This window comes from Papaver somniferum, unplaced genomic scaffold (genome assembly GCF_003573695.1).
Source record: "Papaver somniferum cultivar HN1 unplaced genomic scaffold, ASM357369v1 unplaced-scaffold_117, whole genome shotgun sequence".
NCBI classification, from domain to species: domain Eukaryota; kingdom Viridiplantae; phylum Streptophyta; class Magnoliopsida; order Ranunculales; family Papaveraceae; genus Papaver; species Papaver somniferum.
Window position 1 is genome coordinate 8035521 of NW_020620714.1, and position 22633 is coordinate 8058153.

General features: G+C 39.4%; 1 protein-coding gene and 1 long non-coding RNA gene across 3 annotated transcripts; both read right to left on the bottom strand.

Annotated features, from left to right (window-relative positions):
* Nucleotides 1-1663: 1663 nt before the first annotated feature.
* On the bottom strand, nucleotides 1664-2395 carry LOC113329787. The gene has a single exon (XM_026576617.1). It carries the CDS (start codon nucleotides 2393-2395, stop codon nucleotides 1664-1666), a length of 732 nt encoding a protein of 243 aa, XP_026432402.1.
* Nucleotides 2396-6414: 4019 nt separating this feature from the next.
* Nucleotides 6415-10157, bottom strand: LOC113330204. Of its 2 annotated transcripts, XR_003350109.1 has the most exons (10): nucleotides 9774-10157; nucleotides 9601-9644; nucleotides 9439-9491; nucleotides 8282-8419; nucleotides 8151-8191; nucleotides 7775-7880; nucleotides 7460-7642; nucleotides 7205-7310; nucleotides 6764-6877; nucleotides 6415-6636 (listed from the first exon to the last, which is right to left on the bottom strand). It is a non-coding gene; the product is annotated as an uncharacterized LOC113330204 (long non-coding RNA). The 2 variants fall into 2 exon arrangements; XR_003350108.1 differs by having other exon boundaries at nucleotides 9601-10157.
* Between the last annotated feature and the right edge of the window lie 12476 nt (nucleotides 10158-22633).

Consider the following 22633-nt stretch of genomic DNA (forward strand, 5'->3'; position numbering starts at 1 on the left):
TGTATTTATTTTCTTACATAAGCACTGTCTCCTTCAGAACTTTGTTCTTTAGATAACTTGTTTATTTCTCCCGCCCTCTAAGCCTTATTGAGTTCGTGCATGCTTTCTAATGTGCCACAACCTCTACTCGGATCATATTTCATCAAATACACTTGGTTCCAAAGCTGACAAGATAACCCTCCTTCATCCTCATCTATTAATTCGCACATCCCATCCACAACCTTCTTGATTGTATATGGTCCATCCCATATTTTTTTCCAAACTTCCTTTACTTGTTTCTGATAGTATGGTTTTTGCCTTAGCACTAATTCTCCCACCTTAAATGCATTCCTTCTTACTCGCTTGTTTTTCTCGCCTGCGAAAGTTGTTGCCTCAGTAATGATCTTATTAACTTCTTCCCTTTTGGATATGACATCAACCATTAGTATTTCTCCTCTTTTTCCTTATCGGATCTCTTGTTTCCAATCTCTTCGCTTATGTGCACGTTCTTCACTTTGATCAACATCAACTTCATAGAAACTTTTCCATTCAATTGGATCTCCTCTTATCATTCCTACACCTTGGGGTAAAGGAAACTTAATGCACTGATGGTAGGTTGAAGTGACACCCAGTAAACTATGTAACCATGGTCTTCCAATCAAAGAATTATAAGGAGATTCTACGTCGACCACGCAGAATATTGATATGTTCTTCAAAGGAATTCACATGGTTATCTCTCCTTTTGGTTTGTTGGATGTTCCGTTGAAACCATAAATTTTGTAGGTTGGGGGAATGAGATCCTCATCTCTACCACCCATAGTCTGGTATTATGATAAAACAAAATATCAACCGAACTGCCAGGATCTATCAGGATTCTATTTATAGCCTATTTGTTCGCATAATCCTCTTCTTCTTCATCAGTTTTTGCACTTGGATTAATTTCTAACTTTACCACTAGTGGGCTCTCGTGCATTTCTCCTCCTCCTGGTACTTCCTATGCGCTAAACGAAATAGGTTGCTTCTGCCAATCTTTCAATGGAGAAATCTTCGCAAGATTGAGTATCTCCCTTCCATCACTATCTCTCGCATAGACTCGACTTAGGATATTATCATCGAAGTCTTATATGCTCTTGAATGAGTGTATTATCGAATTACAGTACAAATTCTTTGACCTTGCTCCTACTTCGATTAGATATGTACTCCTTCCTGCCTCCACACCTTGTGTTGGTACTTCTGGTGGTAGTGGTAGATTTTGTTGTGGTTGTATCAGAAAGTGGTTTAGATTTCCCTGATCAATCATTTGGAGTATAAATTTCTTTACATTTCTGCAATTACTAGTGGTGTGACCATGGAAACGATGATAAGCGCAAAATTGTCTACTTCTTCCTGGAGGTGGCTCATTCCCCATATTTGGTGGTTCTGGGATGTCTTCCATTAAAATCACCGCTTCCCAGATTTTGTCTATCGCAGTATTTAGATGCGGCATCTTTATGTTTTCCCAAACTACCTTGTTTCCTCCTGACCCTTGGTTGTAATTTTTCTTTTGCCCTCCATGACTTTCTGGTTGATTATCAAGTCTTTGAATCTTGTTATTTACTCCACGATTGCTGAATTTCTTTTCTCTGTATTCTCTTTCGAACTCTTCTTGGTCTCTACTTCCCATGGCTACTAGCTTTTGTCCTTCTTACATTGCTTTCTTTCCTTGACTCCCTTGGGATGTGCTTGCGACAACATTTGTTATCCTTGGAAGTAAGCTTGCATTTCCTTGATTTACGCTTGTTATAGCAAATGGGTAAGATTCCATTTCTCTATGTTTTTCTTCAAGAGCTATGTACTCTTCTTGGAACTCTCGTAACTCCGCCATTGTTATTACATCTTTTGTCCTGAAGATCTGTGTATACAGTAAGTTTGTAGGAAAAAGTGCATTGATAAAATCTAGTATAAGATTTCGCTCATCTACTCTCCCAGCCATTTCGCTACACATGCTCCTCCATCGCGTAGTTAAATTTCGCAGACTCTCATTGATTCTTCTTCGCAAGCGAAACATCTTTTCAATTCCTGGGCATACCATGTTATTGCTAATGTATTGTCCTAGGAATATGTTTTGTAGATGATGAAAGGATATAATGGTTCCTACTGGAAATCCTTCAAACCATTGCAGGGCTTCGCCTGCCAAACTCGCAGGGAAAAATTTACATAGCACCACATCATTTTCTTCCCATTGTAACAGAGACCGGCTATATGCTCTTATGTGTTGTACTGCGCACGTGCTTCCATCAAAAAAGTTAGTAAATACAGGTAGAGTGCATTTAGCTGGTACTGCGGCGAGTTGTATCTGTCGTGCGAATGGTGTCTTTCCCGCTTCCTCTATGGCTTCATCCAATTGTCGCCTACCTCCATCTCTTCGCGCCGTCATCATTTCTCTCATCTCAGCTAATTATCTGAGGATTTCCTCACTCATAATTTGGTATGGATCTTGTCGCATGGGCCTTTTCAACCTTGCTTGCCTCATTCTGTTGTCGTGCCTATTTTGACGCACAGCCTCTTGCATTTCTCTCTCTTCAGCCTCCTCTCTTCTTCTTCTTCGCCTATCTCTTTCAAGCCTCATATCATTATTCCTTTCATCTCCCTCTTCGCGGTATTGTTGATTTCTCAACATTTCTCTTCCATTGAGTATGATCCTCCCCTGCTCCGCGTCATCTTCATCATCCTGATCATTATTCGCATGGTAACGCTCACCCTGTTGTTCTCTCCTATTGCCTCTGTGACCTTCTTCCATGTTGTAAATTTCATCATACAACATGTAGCGATCATCAACTTGTTGTTGCTCTATGCGATATATATCGCGTTGCTCCTGCATGTTATCATCTATCTGAAAATTTTCAGCAATGTCATCTAGAGTTTGTTCTTGTCTTGCATCTTTCCGGCTAGATGTACCGCGTCTTGTTGTACTCCTACTTGTTCTTGACATTGATCTTGTACGTGTTGCACTTCGTGACCATTGCTCTTGCAGTCTCACGTTCTCTTCCCTTAACTCATTATTTTGACGTGTCAAGGTCGCACATTCTTCATTTTCTCATCTTCTTTCTAATGCCAACCTTTGTCGAAGTTCTTCAATTGTCATATTTTCTTCATTTCCTGCTATTAATCCTACATCTCCAGTTCTTTGATCTTCTTCATCTGGAATAGCTCAGCTGGTTAGAGCACGGGGCTGTTAACCACAAGGTCACAGGTTCAGTCCCTGTTTATAGCGCCAAAATGTAGTTGCAGGAAATCCTACAACCACATCCTTAGTAAAATCTATAGAACAATTAGGTGATCATTGTAAGAATCATATGAATTTTTATTGTGATCTTGCAATCAAATACAAACTGATGAAGAAAACCTAACTTGCTCTCCAAATAAACTTTCTCTCTCCTAAACTTCTTATCTAAGCTTTTCTAAAGATCCTTCCCTTTACATGGTCGCTCGGTCCTTATATAGGGACTTAAATAGTGGATGACAGTTAATAAAGCCATTATTTTCGGATCACGCACGCTTACATTGACTCTTCTTGCCCATAATGTTATCATCGCATGATTCTTCACACTTTACTCATGACTAAGCTGACGTCATCCATTGCGTCATTATAGACAAACTATATGTGGTCGTCTTCGCTTGGTCTTGATAATAATCATTTCGCATACTTGGTTAGTGTGCGGTATTTTGTACCCACGGTGAATTTAACAAATTTGGCAATCATAACAGGATTACGAAGCTGCTTCGAGCCAACAAGGAACAATATTGGACCAACCTTAAATGACGATTTATCATGAACCAAAATGCATGGGAAGAACTTTTGGTTTAATGTAACTTCTTATGTATGGATAAATATCATACTTGTAGTTGCAGAAAATCCCTTAACTACACCCAATGAAGTGATAAGAACACAAAGCCTAAGTCATGAAGATTAACATAAACATTAATGGTATTATCCACCTCTTGACACTAGATGTGATCTTCAAACAAACTTTTACATTGAGAATATGATATTCTTTCAAATGTTACAAAGGTTCAAGTATACAGTAATGGAGATGATAAGCTAAAATTCAAACCCTTAATGGTTTCTTTTGTCCCTTCTTAAAATGGATTTTTCTCTAGTACTTGACTGGATTCTTCCCCTTTTCTCTCTCTCTTCATTATTCGAATCCTTATATAAGCAAATACCCAGGTAGAAGACAATTGGGGTTCACGTGCAAAATCTGTGCTAGCTGATTTCTGTTCAATCTGTCTTATTCGCCAGGTTTTGGGGAGATGTCGCTGTCTTTCGCTTGGCTCTTTTGCACTCTTATTAACAAGTGGCATGCTGTGTTTGCCGCACAGTTGTTCTTCGTGCTTCTCTCTCCTTATCGCGTGATTATTCTTTGCCTATTTTCTCTCTTCTTCGTATTGATGATTGTCTTAGTCAGGATGAGGTTGTGTTTTAGCTATGTGCGATATTTCTCCCCTACAATACTACTGATTTCGCGCGTGAGTGTTTTAATCGAAATGTGGGGGGTACACATAATATTTTGGTCAATGAGAAGATCGGTGGAACTACATATGAGACATTTGAATTGAATCTATTTTAAAAAATTTAACTAGATACGCGACATCACTCTACCAATTATACGTCAGTCCCTGACGGTTATATCCACTCATAAGTCTCTACAAGCAGAATATATCCCGAAGCTTGAAAGTGTGGTAACTTACTACAAGTCATTGTAACTTTAAGAAGACCAAAGGAACTCAAACTTTATACAAAAGAAAGGAAAAATGGCGAAGAATTGTCGTCTTTCATGCATTTTGTGGCACATGCATGCATATGATACTCTTTAATATAGTACTTGACCCCTAGCTAGAGATTGGCCAAATACCTCCTGCTCGCGACTCAATCTCCTCCTCCTCCTATGGTCACTGAGAAGAATCCATTCCTTTTATTCTTTGGTTGTTACAGTCCAGCCCTTTTAATCATCTCTCTTTGCTTTGCTGAGGTAGCCAATCGTCCTGCATTGTTTGTTTGTTAAAGACAACGGTCCTATCTAGCTATCATCACATATTTTTCAATGATTCTTCTTTCAAAGTAAAACGTGGCCTAGTGTTAAACGGGTCAAGTGAATTACAATACTTGAAATTTTGGTCATTGCTAGCTGTTGTGTTTCGTATTACACACAAATCAACCAGGGAATAAGTTCATTACTTTGTAAAGAATGAATTCATGTGTTCTTCTTGTATGAACATTACAATTCATAGTCATTTTTTAAGATATTCTCGGTGCTTTTGGATGGTCATTCATACTTGACAGTTAGGCCCCTTCCTATGAGTATGACAAACATTCACGTTTGCCATTTAAGCACCAACTATGGAGGTGGAAAATAGGCAAATCGGCCTGCCTAAGTGGTAAATTTGCCACTTAGTCAGGCTTGGTCAAGTTTCTACCGTTCGGTCTACTTTACACCGTTAGGTGTAGTTTATACCTCTAGCAGTCTGAACTCCACCGCTAAATAGTTTTTCAAACTTTTTCTCTCCTACTTTTTCTTATTTTAACATTACTTTTACTTCGTACGGGTCCCACCAAATATATTAAAACCTTATAAATACCCCACATATACACACAAATGATATTTTTATTAACAAGCGTCCCACTTATCATATCAAATATATTATTTTTTCTAAAATTTATCAGTTATACATAGTATTTGCCAGTTTTCCCATAGTGGAGAAACGAATTTTATGCATGTTTGTACCATAAGTAAAAATGCCACATAATGGGCCAAATTGGTACTTGAATCATCTTTTGGACCTCATCCAAGCCTGCTAACCAGTCAACCCACCAGCCTGCCCAGTATTACATAACCGGTCAATGGTCAAAGTCAACACCCGGTCAATGGTCAAAGTCAATGGTAAAAGTCAACAGTCAGTCAACGGTCAAAGTCAACCATCAGTTAATGTCAAGGCCGTGTTTCCGATGGTGCTGCCAGGCAGTTTCCACTCATGTTGCCAATCGTGCTGCCATGCAGTTTCCACTCATGTTGCCAGCGGTGCTGCCAATAAGTACTGTCACTACTCCATTTCCAGGATTTTGTCACAGGCTATACGTGTGACTGCCAGATTTGTAATGGTTATAAACTGTTCTAAATTGCCCGTTAATAATAATTGTGATGGGTCTTGCAACGGTTTCTCTGTGACAATTATTAACTAAAGTCACATTTAAATTACAAGGATTAATAGCAAAAGATAACTTAATTTTTAAGTTGCGACACGTGTCTCACTAACCACAGTTACTGTAACGGTTAAAAGTGTTACTGTTGCTTGCAACAATTACCAAGATTCCACGTGTCAAAACTCACACTTTGTGTAACGTTTATATTTGTTAAATAAATCTTTGCAACAATTCCAAAGAAAACACGTGTCTTTATTGAGTTGCAGTTTTCAAAAATTGATCCAGTTATTTTCGTAATAAACTTTGTTACATTTAAATAAAAAAAAATTGCTGACCAGAACCTGGTCGGCGTTCCGAGATTCCGGGCTACAGACCACACATGTGATCATCATCTTCGCCCATCAAAGAAATATCTTCACTTTATGCTCCCAAGAAACCAATTCATTGTAAGCAGGCAACCGTGCTTGAACATAAACCTGCGACCGATATAAGAACTAAAAATCAGCTAGCTTCAATGAATGCAGATTCACTAATTCAGAAATAAAGAAAGAGAGATCAGATGGTGCATGTTAAGTCTGGAGTAAATTTGAGTTTGAATAATACCCGATTGTGAATGGCTCGAGCCATGCTTGACGGGTGAAGGCGATCATGAATACCTTGAGTCAATCCCTTGGCTGGTGAGCCCTTGGCTGATGCCCCCTTTAGTTTTGTTTTAACCTGTTTAAAAATTAAAAGTTTAGATGCGACCGGGACACAGTAAAAACAAAACAACCATGCTTAGAGGCGGAAGTGACTTCCGATGGACAAAGCCTAATATGTGAGCAAACAGAAGATAACACAATTAAAATAGCCCATTAACAAGTTCCCCGGTATTATGCTGCTCCATAGAAAATATAAAAATAGCAAGATCTACATTATGCTGTCCCATTAACAAGATCTATATATTCGTCCTAAATCACATTCCATGGTTCCTCAGTTTATGCTCTCTAGAGAAAAAGTAAAATAGCTAAATAAGAACTCTTAAGAAAATGATGCTAGTTTTACCTCGTCAACACGAACGTTGTATATTTGAATAGTAGAGTCCTCCATCCATGTGGCGATGATGTTATTGTCCTGAGGGTGGAACGCCGGGCAAGAAAGTTGTCATAACCTGATAAACAAGTCACCAGATATTACTCAATTTGACATAATCCTTGACTTGATGTCTCACAGTAACATGGCAATAAAATCCAACCAAAATGAATAAATCAATATCCCAAGCTATTAAACAGGTTAAGCTGGTGAAAGCAGGTGACAAACCTTGAAGGTCATCATGTTGAATAAAGAGACCTTTCCACCAGACGCCGACATGACATATGAATCGTTCTTAGATAAAGCAATGCATGCCGCTGGTTCCTCAGGTGGGCTGGTTTCACTAATGTCATTTGTCATGACAGTACCATTGCCAGGCTGTCACAACACGGGAGCTACAGATGACGTAGACTAGAAAAGAATGGAAGAGAGAGAGAGAGAGAGAGAGAAAGAGGGAGATGGAACTATCAGAACACAGTTGGAATTAAAAACTTATGCATAGCAAACCTAAAAAGGAACAATATTAAATTAACATGCAATCACCTTTGCAGATGGATTACGTTCTGTGCCATTTCCAAAGTTTATGGACTGCATTAGATGAAAGAGCCAACACTGCACCTCCAGAATTTGTGTACATCAAGCATACAACCTCCATTCACCAGAGAAAAAATCAGCAACCACAAGATGACTTCGACAAGAGTATGAACATCATAAACATTTAATTAAATTTTTCTGGGATCCAAATCGCGATAATTCAAGCATTAACAGGTTGATGAGAATGAGAAGTCTAGCCACAAATCAGTAAAGCATGTAAGTGAACAAATAATTAGAAAAAATACAACACTTCATGATTTGTTCTTTGTCAGAATGCTTCAGTACCAGAATCATGCATACTCAAATGTTTATCTCAGGAACATACCTTGCCCATAATTGAAGGCCCCGCAACACTAACTGGAACTCCTGGAATTGATCAAACAAATGGAGGATTAGAATTGTACAAAGTAAAAAACTGCACAACTACAACCAGAACAGAAGCTTAAGGATTTTTACTAGATAAAATCTAATGCAGCTTCCATTGCAGGGGCCTGGCTAAACGATGTGCAGGTACTTATCATTGATAGAGAGTACTAGTGAATGGGCAACAGAAACAAAATCACTCTCATATTGATCAACCGTGCGCTTGTAGTACTACAAAAAGAAACCAAGAAGGAAACAGTTAGAAAAAAACCTTCGTTTTAAAAGAAATCTAAAATACTAAATGCTTAATAAAGGGTGAACTTAATTCAGCAGCAGAAGCTCGAAAATCCTAATTGTTTGTCTAAACTAAAGGATCGTATAAAGGCAAGCTGATGTCTTACTAGTACGTTACCAAAAAATTTGGTGTAAGAACGCATAGTCCTATGAAAATTAACCATGATCTACTCAGTAGTTTATAATCAGAAATTTAACGATAGCGCACATTCAGATTATTTCGGTTAAACACTCTTGAAACGATAAAAGATGGAACTCTTGCTCCTTTAGACCCAGGCACTCTTTTCCAACTACTCAGCAATACAGAACCAAATACAGGTGGTTCTGCTGGATCTAAACTTAATGTATAACAACTCTTAACCATATACGACAAACGTGAAAATCATGGTCTTACTAATAAAGACCGTGCATACAGTCCAAACATGCTTATGACCAAAACTAAGCTATGAAGCATCTCATACGAAAGGGTCAAATTTTGAAACAGCTCAGCAACAAACCAAATCTAATTTCTTTGTGTCAACCAGAACATGTTCCATTTGTCGTGTCTCAACAGTACTGCCATATTAACAGCCATTTACCCTAAACCTAAGAATGAAATTCCACATTTAACAATGAATATATCTAATAATTTACACAAGCCTTGTAGGTGAACAATCCCCCTCCTAACAATAACTCAACTACAAGAACAATTTTTGAAGTCCATGATAACTCAACTATGGAATCAAGAAGACATGGTATCAATCAACCTAACATCAATTTCAAATCAATTATAACAATTTACAATAAAAGAATACCATATTTACAGCGGAATCAAGAACCCATGGTATTAATAGATCTGAATATGTTAACCTAAAATCAATTTCAATTCATCAATCTAATAACAATTCAACATGTTTACAAATCAAAATGGCACAAGAAAAAACTCATCAATATATTCTCAGTTAGATGCGCAAGACCAGAATAACTCGATTAGCTATCGCTGCTACATCTAGAATCTCCTCCACCACTTCTGAAGGTTACACACGACATAAATGTCAGGAATCGACAAAGTAACGCTTCAAATATAGATCAATAAAGCACAAGGGTAATTGAATAGACATCTTTTTGATATCACTTACAGCAGAACTTTCATAATTTTGGCCATCTGCACCAATAACTTCACCTGCAAAGAAATTAAATCTCCTAATATAAAAGAGACATAAAAAACGAAAAATCACAGAAACAAAAAACATTTCTTAGTGATATTCGACTCTAATTCAGTCAAGCAACAATTATTCGAAAACGAACTAACTTCTACTTGTTCTTCTCCTCCTCTCTGTAAAATATCCATCTGATCTAAAAACGAAAAATCATTAGAAAATTACTAACAAATGAAACCCTTATAAGAAATCAAACAAAAAATCATTGGAATTGTCTGAAATTAAAATCAAAATAAAAAAAAAAAATCAAGACACAGAAATGCCTAAACCACTACCACCATCACAATCAGAAACAAAGTTTCTCTTGAAACTCCTCATAATCATCTTTTGAAAGAAAATTAAGAACCCTAATTTTTGGACAACAGATTAAACAGAACAAGAAAATAATCATAAATCTTAACGCATCAACTAATAAAAACACTAAGCTTGAACCCCAGTGTATAGATCTGCAAGAAATAACCCGAACAACCCGTGCATTGTCCACAATTTTTGTGTTGTAAAATAACAGTAAAAATTCCATATATTAATAGTTTTGGGATTTCATAAAATTATTAATATATGAAGTTTATTAATATAAAGAGGTATATTAAAAGAATTGATTTTTTTCTAATTGAAAGTATGTAAATGATAGCGGATATGAATGTCTTCATTAATCATCCAAATGAGAAATAAGTCGTATATGTTTTACCAAAGAAGAAATCATCGATGGAATTAGACAGGCAGCAAAGGGAGAGAATCCTGATGATGGTAGTACGAAAAAAATAAAAAAAATCATGCGAAAAAGCTTTAAACATGCTCGAAAGATTGGAAATGTTTTGGCTTCAACAAGCAGGTTCCAGCAGTAATTATGTCTTACGCATCCGCAAATCAAAAGATGCCATAACAATCCAAAAAGTTACGTCATTTTCTCAAACAACTATAAATAGGTATTTTATTTCATCTAAAATTTCGATGTAACAAGATCTATAAGTTTCCAATAATGACAATTATATTAATATATGGAGGTAAATTCCTTATGGCGGGATTAGAAAAATCTATTAATATTAAAATATGGAGGTTATTACTATTTACAACTGGCCCAGCTGGAACTATGATTTTTTACTAATATATTAATATATGGAGTATCAATATATAGAGTTTTTACTGTAATTACCTTCCATGAGTGGAAATGTATGCGTCTTTTAGATGCTTGGGCGTGTCTTTTGAACTAGTTTGGAGACAGTTCGGGTCAAAACATTGGTTAATTTGCTGAATTATTATACCAGTCAGATAAAGTTTTTGCAAGTGTTACTACCATTTTCTAGTAGCAACAACCAAATGAACAAGACCATTGGATCTTGATTTAAACCATAAAAAAGCAAGTAAAAGATGAAATATAAACAAGTAAATAAGAGATTCACACAAAGATAATTAACGTGGTTCGATAACGGAGTGTCTATATCCACGGAAAGGTAAAAAAAAGTTTATTATGCTTTTGATTTGTTACAAGGTTGATGAGCTCCATTAATGATAATGAAATTTAGTGAAGGTTTCTAGTAACAAAGGTAGAACGATGGTATCGAGGGTAAAATGAAGGTAACGAAGGTAGAACGAAGCTAGTAAACCAATCCAACTAGTATTCCTCTCTTTAGAGGGAGTGGATTTGTTACTCCTTCTTTTCTATCTCCCAAAAGTCTGTCCTTTTCTCTTCCTTATCTTCCCCTCTTTACAGGGAAAAGGGATACTTGTTATTTACAAAAGTGACATTAGCTTAGTTTCTAAGCACTCTTAGAACTGATGTAGCGTGTTGTGATGTTTTAACATTATCTTGCTTCAGCTTCTAATCACCATCCACGTGTCAATGTATTTTATGGTGTATACAATTTGCCCCTTTTCTTGAGGGTTGTTGATGAACGATCCTTGAGAAAAAATCACTTCCACCTGGTTTGTCATCGCATTGGTTGTTGTTTCCTCCATCCGCTCTCTGTTGGAAATCTTTTGCGCTATTTGTGGAGGGACTTGGTCTGACCTGCGTCAGTATCAAAGTTGGCGAAGGTTCTTCACCTATTCTTCACCGACTTGAATGATTTTCGTCACCCAAGTCGGAGGTACTTCATCTGCTCTTAGTCGAGAGGCTTTTACGTTCTTTACCGAGGAATTTCGGTGAAGAATATAGTGCAGTATATATACTTGTCCCTATTCTTCACCGAAATTATGAAACGTTCCTGCACATGGAATTAAAATGTATCTTACCTTTTCTTGTCGGGATACGTCTCGTTATATTCAGTTGGTTTGATCTTCGTTAGTATATAATTTTCAGTACTCGGTATTTGGTGACTTGGCTTGATTTATCTAAGTTGCCCCTATTCTTCAAATTCAGAGTTGTTTTCCGTGGATAGTGATGAGTCTGTGCTGTTATATCATGCATCCGGTTCGAACAGTTGTCGTCGTCATCGAAGTATGGGGACCGAAGCTTCATCATCTGAGTTCATAAACTATTATCTTTCGTCCTTTGGTGTTCTGTTGATGTTGCTTTATACTCGAACTGATGCTCCCTTCGTCAAAGTGAGTAGCTAAGCTACTGTGTTATGGATTGGAGCTGCATCATAGGATAGAGCTGAATCATCGGGATGAGGAACGGAGATGCGTCTTCTTCGTTGCAATTTGCTTCAATGTAACAAGATAAGACATCATCGTTTGGCGCACATTGTCAGCATCGTACTTGTTTATTCTCTTCAGGGTTTGGCTCCTCGTCGCTGGACTGTGCTATCGTCGTTGTCTTGCTTTCACTTGGAACTTTGTACCGTGGGCATCAGAATCATGTTGGTCCTTTGTACTTCGTAGCTCCTTCGATGTGACGTTGGTACTGTTAACTTATACTGGAACTGCTGCAGTGGGGGGACTATCTTCTGGTTGCTTTTGTCATCATCGTTGCACTTTGCACCACCAACGTCTTCGGATTTGAGATTTGCCCTATAATCTTCCTTGAGCCGGGCTACGCTGTGGTTACATAGCGGTATGTCAGCAGCATTCAGCAACAGGCAGCGGCAACAAGTGCACATATTAGGTGATTCATTTCTTCAGCGGATATGTCCGATGTACTGGTTCATCGGTTGGCAGGTACGCAATGATGCCCCATGTACTGGTTCCATGCTGACGGTTAGATTTACGTAAGATCCTGAAGTGAGCAGCAACAACGGCTAATAACTCTAGTGGGTAGGTCACAGCGACTTTAGTTGTTCCTAACTCCAACAGTCCAGTGACTTGGTTTTGCTTTCTTTAGTTGTTCCTAACTCCAGCAGTTTCTTGCTCCAAGTTGAGAGCTGTTTTTGGTAGCTGTAATGTTCGATGCTTCTGCGTTGCCAGACTTCCATGCATCTTGCTTGAGCAGCTTCCATCATCAACGGTGTTTGTGAAATAGCAGCAGCGGTTTGACGTTGTAGCAAGCGTCAACGTGTCATTATAGCAACAAGTGGGAAGCATGAGTGCGGGTGTCATCAGTAACATTCCATAACAATAAGCGAGCATCAATGACTTCTCATTAGCTTTGGTGGGTAGGCATCGGATAACTTAGAATTATTATATTCCTGTGTAATCTCAATTGGCATAAAAGCATCAGTGTATGACAATTTTTAAATAAATGATTTCTATGTGGTAAGCAATAGGAAACATTCATGGCATAAGTATTTGTGTGAATTTGTAAATCCATTGTCACAAAGGAAAGCTGAGTGTTTGAACCTGTCACCTTTGGCCAATTCCGAGCCAGGAGATTGCCGAACGATGGGGTCTGAAAAACTCCCAGAGACGTGGTGTAAAATTGAATGTTTTACAAATACCCGTTCCGCTGAGCTGCCTAAGGCATACCATGTTGGGTATCTCTTTCTGCTGGAAGCCTTCCCCTGATCGTACACTCATAGACACTTACGGGGGAGTCCGCAGAGATTACACTCAATTGCTTTCCCCAGTATGATCGTTCGAGACCGGTGGTGCTTGCCCCGATCCTCCATTGCATATATCGGTATCAAAAAAAAAAGAGTGACATGGTGCTTGCCCTGACTCTCTTTTAAATATGTAAAATAAAACTACAAAGTATATTATAGAACTGTATGGAAGAGTTGACATATTTTGCAAAACTGTTTGAAACTTATAAAACTGTATGTAGTTTATAAAAATGTATGACATGTATCGAGTTTGCAAAATGTATGATGTATGCATAAAAATGTATGCCCGTATAAACAAAATGTAAGGAGTGTAGGTATTTTCCAACTCTTTAGTTGGGTGCGATGTATGTATGCCTCATTTTGGTTTTGGAAGCTGATTGCCGAAGCTTGTGAAATCAAAAGTAACTTCCCCTATCGATATTTCGCGGGTATAGTGAATGAATGTTGGTTACTGCTGAAGATTGCTCTTTAGCAAGTTCGAAGTATGTTGTGTGCCCTCTACTGGAAAGTTGGTCGATCCTTTCTTGGCACGCCAACAGTTCTATGTATGCTTGTTTCTTGAGGAAGCGAAGATAGGGAAAGAAGGTTCTTCAACCTTCAGTCTCTTACTTCCCCCTTTTAGCCGACCAAAAAGTCTTCGAATTCTGGATTGTCGCACCAAGACTTTGGCTCATCGTGTTCGGAGGTCATCGTAGCAAGACTTTGGAACATCGAAGAACGGAAGTCTTCGTAGCAAGACTTTGGCTCATCGTCTTCGTAGGTCTTCGTAGCAAGACTTTGGCTCATCGTCTTCGGAAGTCTTCGTAGCAAGACTTTGGCTCATCGTCTTCGGAAGTCTTTTATAATAAGACTTTATCGTAACAAGGCTAAGTATCTTCGTTGTCAATGATCATCGTCATCGGACCATGGATCTTCGTCTGGTGTTGCATCATTTTTGCACCTTCGTAACCAAACTTTGCACCACCGTTATTGGATTTGTTCTTCGTAGGAGCTTTGGAGAACCTCATGGTCCTTTCACTCATGGTCCTTTGTAGGAGCTTTGGAGAACCTGCCTGTTCGTTAGCTTTTACGTCAAATTGCTTGTAAGTCAACTAGGGATGTACAGGAACCGCCCCGTCCCATGGAACCGCACCGAAAGCAAAGGTACCGTACCGGTACCGTCCCGGAACCGTTGTCAGATGGGACAGGTACAAGTACCAAAAACTGGTACCGGGCCTAGAGTAGGTACAAGTAACGGTCCTAGGCTATTCCTGTCCCGTCCCGTCTCGTAGTACCGGGGATCTGTATCCGTTGATATTAGGGATTAATTCCAGCCGTTGATAGTAGGGGTTATACCCTATCCATCGTATTCTCTCCCCCATTCTCCTCATTTCCTTCTTCTTCTTCTTCTTCTTCTTCTTCCCTCTTTCAGGCTCCTCTCCTCTCAGAGAAGAGAAATACGTATACGTCCACCATCGTCCACCATCTTCTAATCGTTATCACCAGATTTACCACCAACTTCTCAGCCACCATCTTCTAGTCGTCATCACTAGATAAACCCTAAAGGTGGCCTTCTCAGGATTTGATATTTGTAATCCTAATAATAGTTAGGGTTTTTGAAAACTAATTAGTTTTTGTTAATTTCTATTTAATTTTGTAGATTTCTTTAGATTACTGATCGTTCAGGGTTCATAAATTCATATGGGCTGATTGTTTGGTCAATAACAAACAACAACAGGTAAAGATTAATGTTGAATTTATTGATGCATCACACATGTCCTGATTTGTTCTGTTGATGAATCTAATTTTTGATTTTAGGGTTTTGATGCATCTGAGCTGAATCAATTTATGTTTGATTTTGTTTGTTATTTTGAGTGATGGGTTTTCTGATTTTTTCAATAACATGAGTGTGATTGGTTTCACTGTGACGGAAATGAAGAAAAGGGGATCTCTCATGTTGAAATCAAGGGTTCAGCTTGTGGTGTTAGATCAAGTGCATGGGAGTGATATGGCAGGTGAATGGAGATATTGGTCTATTGGTGGCGGTTGCAAAACTAGAGAAATATCTGTGTTTTCGTTGCTGAGGGTTTGAGAAGAAGATTAAGAATCAATGGATTTTGTGGTTTGAGTGTGAAGTTGAAAGTGCAGGTTTAGGAGATGGAGCCAATGACATTGCAGTTAGGGTCTTGATTATGAGAACAATGAGTTGGTCATCAGTTTGAGATTGATTTGCTGTCAAGGCTGGATAGTTGAAAAAATAATGAATTGTGACTAGATGAATATATAGGTTTGCAGGGTTCTGGTGGAATTATGCAGCTGCAATTAATTCTAGTATTGAACCTGACTTGCAGGTAGTATTGAGCCGCAACAGATAGATCCATGAAGCTGGTAAGGTTGATATGGAAGGAGGCAGATGGTGTTGTTGAGTGCGTAAAATGGGAATGGTTGCGTGCTGAGTCGTGTTGATCTGAAACAAATTGTTGAAGCTGACACAAATGAAACAAATTGTTTACAATGGATATATTGGTGTTGTTATTGTAGTGTTTTTAAAGTATGAATTCAGGTCCTAATAGTTGAAGTTGTTAAACTTAAAACTTTCAAGATTTTTTTTTTTTTTTTTACATACGTTATAGGTAATGAACCGGTCCCTTACCGTACCGAGTTAAACAGGTACAGGTCCCGTCCCGTCCCGTACTTCACGGGTAAAGGTACAAGTACACAGGTAAGGTACCGACCATAGGGAGGTACAGGTACTGAGTTAGGAAAAAACCCGTACCGTCCCGTTCCATGTGCAACCCTAAAGTCAGCTAGCACGTTGGGTCTTATGGCCTCTTCGTGACCGGACTTTGTACTTTGATTACCACAGCAACCTCATCGAGTTATGCGTTGGGTTATATTGAAATTTCTAGCATTGAGCGAGCAAAGATAGGGAAGGAAGGCTCTTTAACCTTCAAGGTAGAGAATGAAGGCTCTTCAACCTTCAATCTCTTACCCGCCTATTTGCAGACCAAAAAGTCCGTCTTTTCTCTCTGCCTTCGTCGTCGGCGATTTGCGGCAATGGTGCACTGAATTGGATCTACCATCGTGTTGGAGGTGGATTTCTTTGGGTCCTTGGCCGCACCAAATGTCTCTCCTTTAGTGTTGTGGATGCGATCTCTATCTTAGATTGTTGTTCTCCTTAAATTGAGTTGCTTTGTGTCTGAAGTCGGGATGGTATGCATCGGGTTGGTCTTCTCGTATTGTGGCGGCGGCATTTTCATCAAGAGGGCCGGAGCTATCATCGGGTTTAAGAGTCCTAGCTCTTTGGAGATCATCGTCACCCAATTGCGCAATATCTTCAGCTATACTCCATCTTTGACCGAAGCTGCATCATCGTGGTGAAGTTGTTCTACGTCACCGGAGTGGATAATTTGAGCTTTATCTTCTTCGTCGTATGACTTTGAGCTTTATGGATGCGTTTTGAGATACGTCCTTCTCCATACTGATCCTGTCTACGTCTTTGTTGACATCTTTTGCTCCTTTGTTGACTGCCATATCTTGTGGTCCTTTGTTGGAGCTTTTAGAGAATCTGAGCGTTGGACAACTTTCATTGTCATTATCGGATTAAGACTGTTTTTAGATTGGGACTTCATCTTCGGACCATGGAATTTGCATTGATAGAATTTATAGCCTTATCGTACGAACTGCCCTTCCAATTTGTGGCAGCCTTAGGAAATCCTCATCACTGGCCTTTGGATCGACATAGTAAGACTTTGGACATCGTCTTCGGAGATTTTCGTATCAGGTCTTTGGCTCTTCATCGTCATCAGGGGTGAGCCATCGTTGTTGAGCTTTTACTTCTTCGGCGTAGGACTTGTCTCACCGTCTTCAGATTTTGGCGCAGTCATAAAACTTTGTGCCATAGTCTAGTACGTCGATTACAACATCGTCTTTGAACTCTTGTCATCGGATCATCGTCGTTATGCAGCTGTTTGAGGGTGAAAACAGTTTATGATGGTTTCGGTAATTTCGTATGATGTGGGTGAGAAACAAATCTAAACCCTAAACAATGTACTGCAAGGGAGTACTTTAGATTCGAGAGATGGTCGTTCCAGATTTGCTTCGGTCACAAACTGGAGGAGAATTGGTTTTGGGGAGGGAAGCGAAGAGAGTATTGAGACCAAAATACTTGATTCTGGAAGAATAGTTGTTTGTGACTTGTTTCAGAAAGTGGGAAATCTAGCAAACGTTTTCTGATTGTTGTATTCTCCTGACCAGAACTTGTTGTTCGGTGGAAATAGGTAATGCCTATTTATACAAGTCGAAGTGAAACGTACTCCGGTCTCATTAAGAAATGGAAAACGGGTGAGTAAATGGGAGGGGGTGGTAACTAGTAACGCTTGGAATTGATGTTACATAAATGAAAGCGTTTCACCATTACACCCTGTATTTACTAACCTCCTCATCCTTATGACACTTTCTAATAACGAGCGTAGTGTACGCCGCACGCTGTAAACCGCCAAACCATTACCCAATGAGCATCCCCCTGTTTGTGACATGTGTTGATGTCTCGAGTGTTTTCGTGGAAAACATGTAGCATGTTGTTGTTGTCTGGCAAGTTGAGCTTGGGAGTCTTTCCCGCTCCGTGGCGACTTTCAACGGTCGAGATTTTGCATCTTAAGAGGAAGGTAGCCGTTGATTATTGCAACCTTTCGTTTGGTAGCTAGTGGCATGAAAGTATGATCATTATGGCTTTAATATGTCCAAGTTTAGGCGCGGCCAAAAGTTAGGGTTTTGGCTTTGTTTAGACGCGACCAAACTAGGGACAAAGGTTGCCATGCGTTAGTTGGTAACCTTGGACGGCTAAGATCTGCATCTTAGATGAAAAAGTGGTTGTTGATTGTCGTACGCCTTCATTTTGGTAGCCGCATGGGGAAGGCCGGCATGGTATGGCGCGGAGAAGTGGTTGGCATGCCATTGGCACATGTGGCATGGCATGCCTTGGCGTGGCCAAAACTAGGGTTTTGGGCAAAAGGTTACCATGCGTTGTTTGGCGACCTTGGACGGCTAGGATTTGCATCTAGGATGCAAGGGTGGTCGTTGATCATCGCAGGCCTTCGTTTTGGTAGCCGCATAGGGAAGGCCGACATGGTGTGGCGCGGCAAGGTGGTTGGCATGCCATTGGCACATGTGGCATGGCATGCCTTGGCGCGGTTTGGCGTGGCCAAAACTAGGGTTTTGGTCCAAAGGTTACCATGCGTTTTTTGGCGACCTTGGACGGTTAGGATTTGCATCCAGGATGGAAGCGTGGTCGTTGATCGTCGCACGCCTTCGTTTTGGTAGCCGCATAGGGAAGGCCGGCATGGTGTGGTGCGGCAAGGTGGTTGGCATGCCATTGGCACATGTGGCATGGCATGCCTTGGTGCGGTTTGGCGTGGCCAAAACTAGGGTTTTGGGCCAAAGGTTACCATGTGTTTTTTGGCGACCTTGGACGGATATGATTTGCATCCAGGATGGAAGGGTGGCCGTTAATCGTCGCACTCCTTCGTTTTGGTAGCCGCATTGGGAAGTCCGGCATGGTATGGCGCGACAAGGTGGTTGGCATGCCATTGGCACATGTAGCATGGCATGCCTTGGCGCGGTTTGGCGTGGCCAAAACTAGGGTTTTGGGCCAAAGGTTACCATGCGTTGTTTGGCGACCTTGGACGGCTAGGATTTGCATCTAGGATGAAAGTGTGGCCGTTGATCGTCGCACGCCTTCGTTTAGGTAGCTGCATAGGGAACGCTGTCATGGTGGGGCCAAGGCCAATGGCGCGGATGACTTGGCATAGTGGGGCCAAGGGTTTGGTACGGACGGCTTGGCATGGTGGGGCCAAGGCAAGGTGCGGTTGGCTTGGCATGGTGATGGGCACATTTTTGTGTCTTATATAATCTCAACTGTATATATTATTAGTGCTCGATTTTATATTTATTATGGCTTTTTATGTCCCTGTAGGTATTTTTGGAGAAATAAGCTTTTGCGGCGAAATTGGCTAAAAAAGTGGTTTCTGCGCTCGTGGGAGAAAATTGATATACGGTCTCTCACTTTGGAGAAGGGGTAACCTAATTACTAAGGGGTGACCCGTTTCCAGGCATCTGCTAAAGGGAGACCAGCACAGGATAGGGGGAGGTCACTTTCTTCTCAAATTCGAATGAAATTTTGGCGGGAAAAATATCCAGCAAAGAACCAAACTTTGGGTTGGATTTCGAAGGTGTTTTAGAGAGATTCAATCGCTGAAATTTGTTGGGCTGGACGTGATTGAGCATAACAGGCTTGGTATGTGCGTTGGAATCGATCAAATTGGGATGGATAATCCATAAAAAGGAAACAGAGTTTGAGTTTTGCACGGAAACTTTGTGGAATTATTTTAGGAATTCCAGGGAGACTAAAGGAATGATATTGTTTCCTAAGGTGATATTCTATCTAAGTTAGAGTTTCGGATGATTTGGAAGTCTTAGAAACGCTTAAGGAAATCGGCAGAGAAGATTATTGTCGTGGCTTGCACGAAAAGAAAAAGAGAGAATTAATCGCTATTTTAGGTTTCTGAGCAGTATAAAAGGTGTGTTCGAGTCCCAGTGAAGAGGACGAAGTGATTGGAACAGTCGCAGAGGAGTTTGTAACACCACAGAGCTGAAGAGATCGAGTTACAGGAAAACCCGTGTTTCTGCTGCTGCTGCTGAAGAACAAAGGTTGCAAATAAGAACATCGTCTCAAATTTGTAATGCTGCTACAATGACTTCTTTGTAACAGTCGTCCATCGTTTTGCAACGCCATTACACCGTTGCAAACAATCAGTTTTATAGTTTTTCATTCTTTTAATCAAATTTTTGGCTAAGAACAAATATTTTGAGCAAGTGATTAATATGAGGAGCTAAACCCCATTGCTGAGGCGACGGAGGAAGCCATTTTTCCAATTATTATGTGGTAAATTCTATTTAATTCAATTTTTGTAATTCTTTTATGATTATTTGCACTGAACTGAAATCGAATATATGATTCTGATTAAGTGGTTGTGTTCTCAAATGATGGGTCATGCTTAGGTTAAGTCTTTTGATGGTCCATGCTTTCGATTTACAACTATTGTTTTGAGAATCTACTTGTATAGGCAAAAATATTAGAATCACTTTAAACGTAAAGAGTTGCATAAATATTGACTAGATTAAATCGCATAAAAATTGGAGATTGGTGGAATCCTGAGTCTCAGTGTTTTTTATAATCTTGAATACAATTTCTGTTTAAGTTTTCTATTTTAATTTGAGTCTAAAATCGAGTCTACACAATCCGAGTTGAACGAACTTTACTACCACTTAAAAACCACATCAATTTTTGGCGCCACCGACGCGGACTTGTATTTAGATTTGTTTTAGGTTTCTTTTTATTTTTTGTTCTTTTTTACGCGTTTTGGTATTTTTCGATTCTTTTCAGATTTGGAGCGAAGCTACAAGGGAAGAAAAAGTGTTATAAAAGGAAAGCATCGCCAAAGAAGGAAAGAAAAGAGGAATCCGAAAGGAGTGAAGAAGAAGATTTTGTATATAGTTATTTTTTTTTATTTTTAGAAACTGTAAATAGGGTGTTATTTTTGTAATTTTTCTTTTCGTTTTTGGACTTTTTTATTTTTGGAGTTTTTGGAAATTCTTGGACATTATTTTTAAAACCCTAAGGAAGGGTTAAAAATTAAATATAAACTGTTTGCAGGGAAGGACGACAGTTACGATACTTTCTCGGCCCCTCGGGTTCGTACACTGACATCGGAGTCGGTGGCCTCAGTCGACTTCAACGGTTCATCGCCCGTCTGGTACAGGAGGTAAGACTCTATCCACCCACAAATCCCCTGTCAGTGGGTTTTATTTTGTGTGACAACTCACAACCCTGCAATAGAATGTTGAACTGGTATTACAATAGCCAATACAACGAATATCCGACTGAGTTTCAAAATGGACGTTACTACTTTGACCATAGTGTGAATAGTGGTTGGGAACATCAGCCTTTTCAAGGTTATGGCTCATACCTTGATGAGCCCAATTACTATCCACACACGCACCGGTCATACGAGCAAAATTCTTATATTTCTCCTTTAGAAGAGTCCCTCAAGAAATTAGAGGAGTCGACACGTAAATTAGCTGAGATGAATAACTTAGTTTATGAAGAAATATAACTTTCTATAGAGGAATCCTTCAAGCTGATAGCTGAGACGAACGAAAGAATTGCTCGAAGTAATCTTAATTTCCAATACAGTGATTCCAATAGTACCCTTGAGAATGAGGATAGTTATTTGCATAATCAAGATGACGAGGATAAAATTGGTAACACTACTTGTTTAGATGAGGTTCAACCATTTTCATGTTATTATGATGATTATGATGAGGATAGTGTTGATGAAGAATTTGAAATAAAGTAGGCATAGTGTTCAGGAATTTGTTACTCCAATTGAGCTTAATAATGATAATTTTTCTAGTTCCAATCCAAATAATTTTAATAATTATTCACCTATTCAAAAGGACGAGGATTTGACTAGAGATACCCCCGTTTTAGATGATGTATTATTTCCTTTTGATTACGAAGCTAATAATGGTTTAGAGGAACGGCTTTTTTCTGAGAATATTATTTTAGAGTCTAGCAATTTAGAAACATTGGTCTTAGACGAAGAAAATGAACTCGTACAACTATTAAATATGAGTGAGGATGCGTCACTTGAGTATAACCTAGAAGAAGCAATTGACTGTTTTCAGGATTCCAACGATCTAGAAATTGAGCAAATTGTAGCTAGTCTATCTAGAGATACCCAAAAATCTAAGTTTGGGGGTGATTATCATTCTCCGTGTGCTTTAACTCTTACAAAGGTTCCTCACTTAGGACTTGACATATGTGCCTCAACCATTTTACAAGATTATCTTCATACACGTTTTCCTGAACCTAGTGATGTCCGTAAGGAAGTTCAGTTGTTAGAAACCCATCCTCTGGTTGATGTGGTTTACCCAGGCTATGATATCCAGATTGACTTTGTTTTCCCACCAAACATTTTTCGACCAATTGT

Coding starts and splice junctions, on each gene's coding strand:
- LOC113329787 (XM_026576617.1), bottom strand. CDS start 2,395: ATGACGGCGCGAAGAGATGGAGGTAGGCGACAATTGGATGAAGCCATA.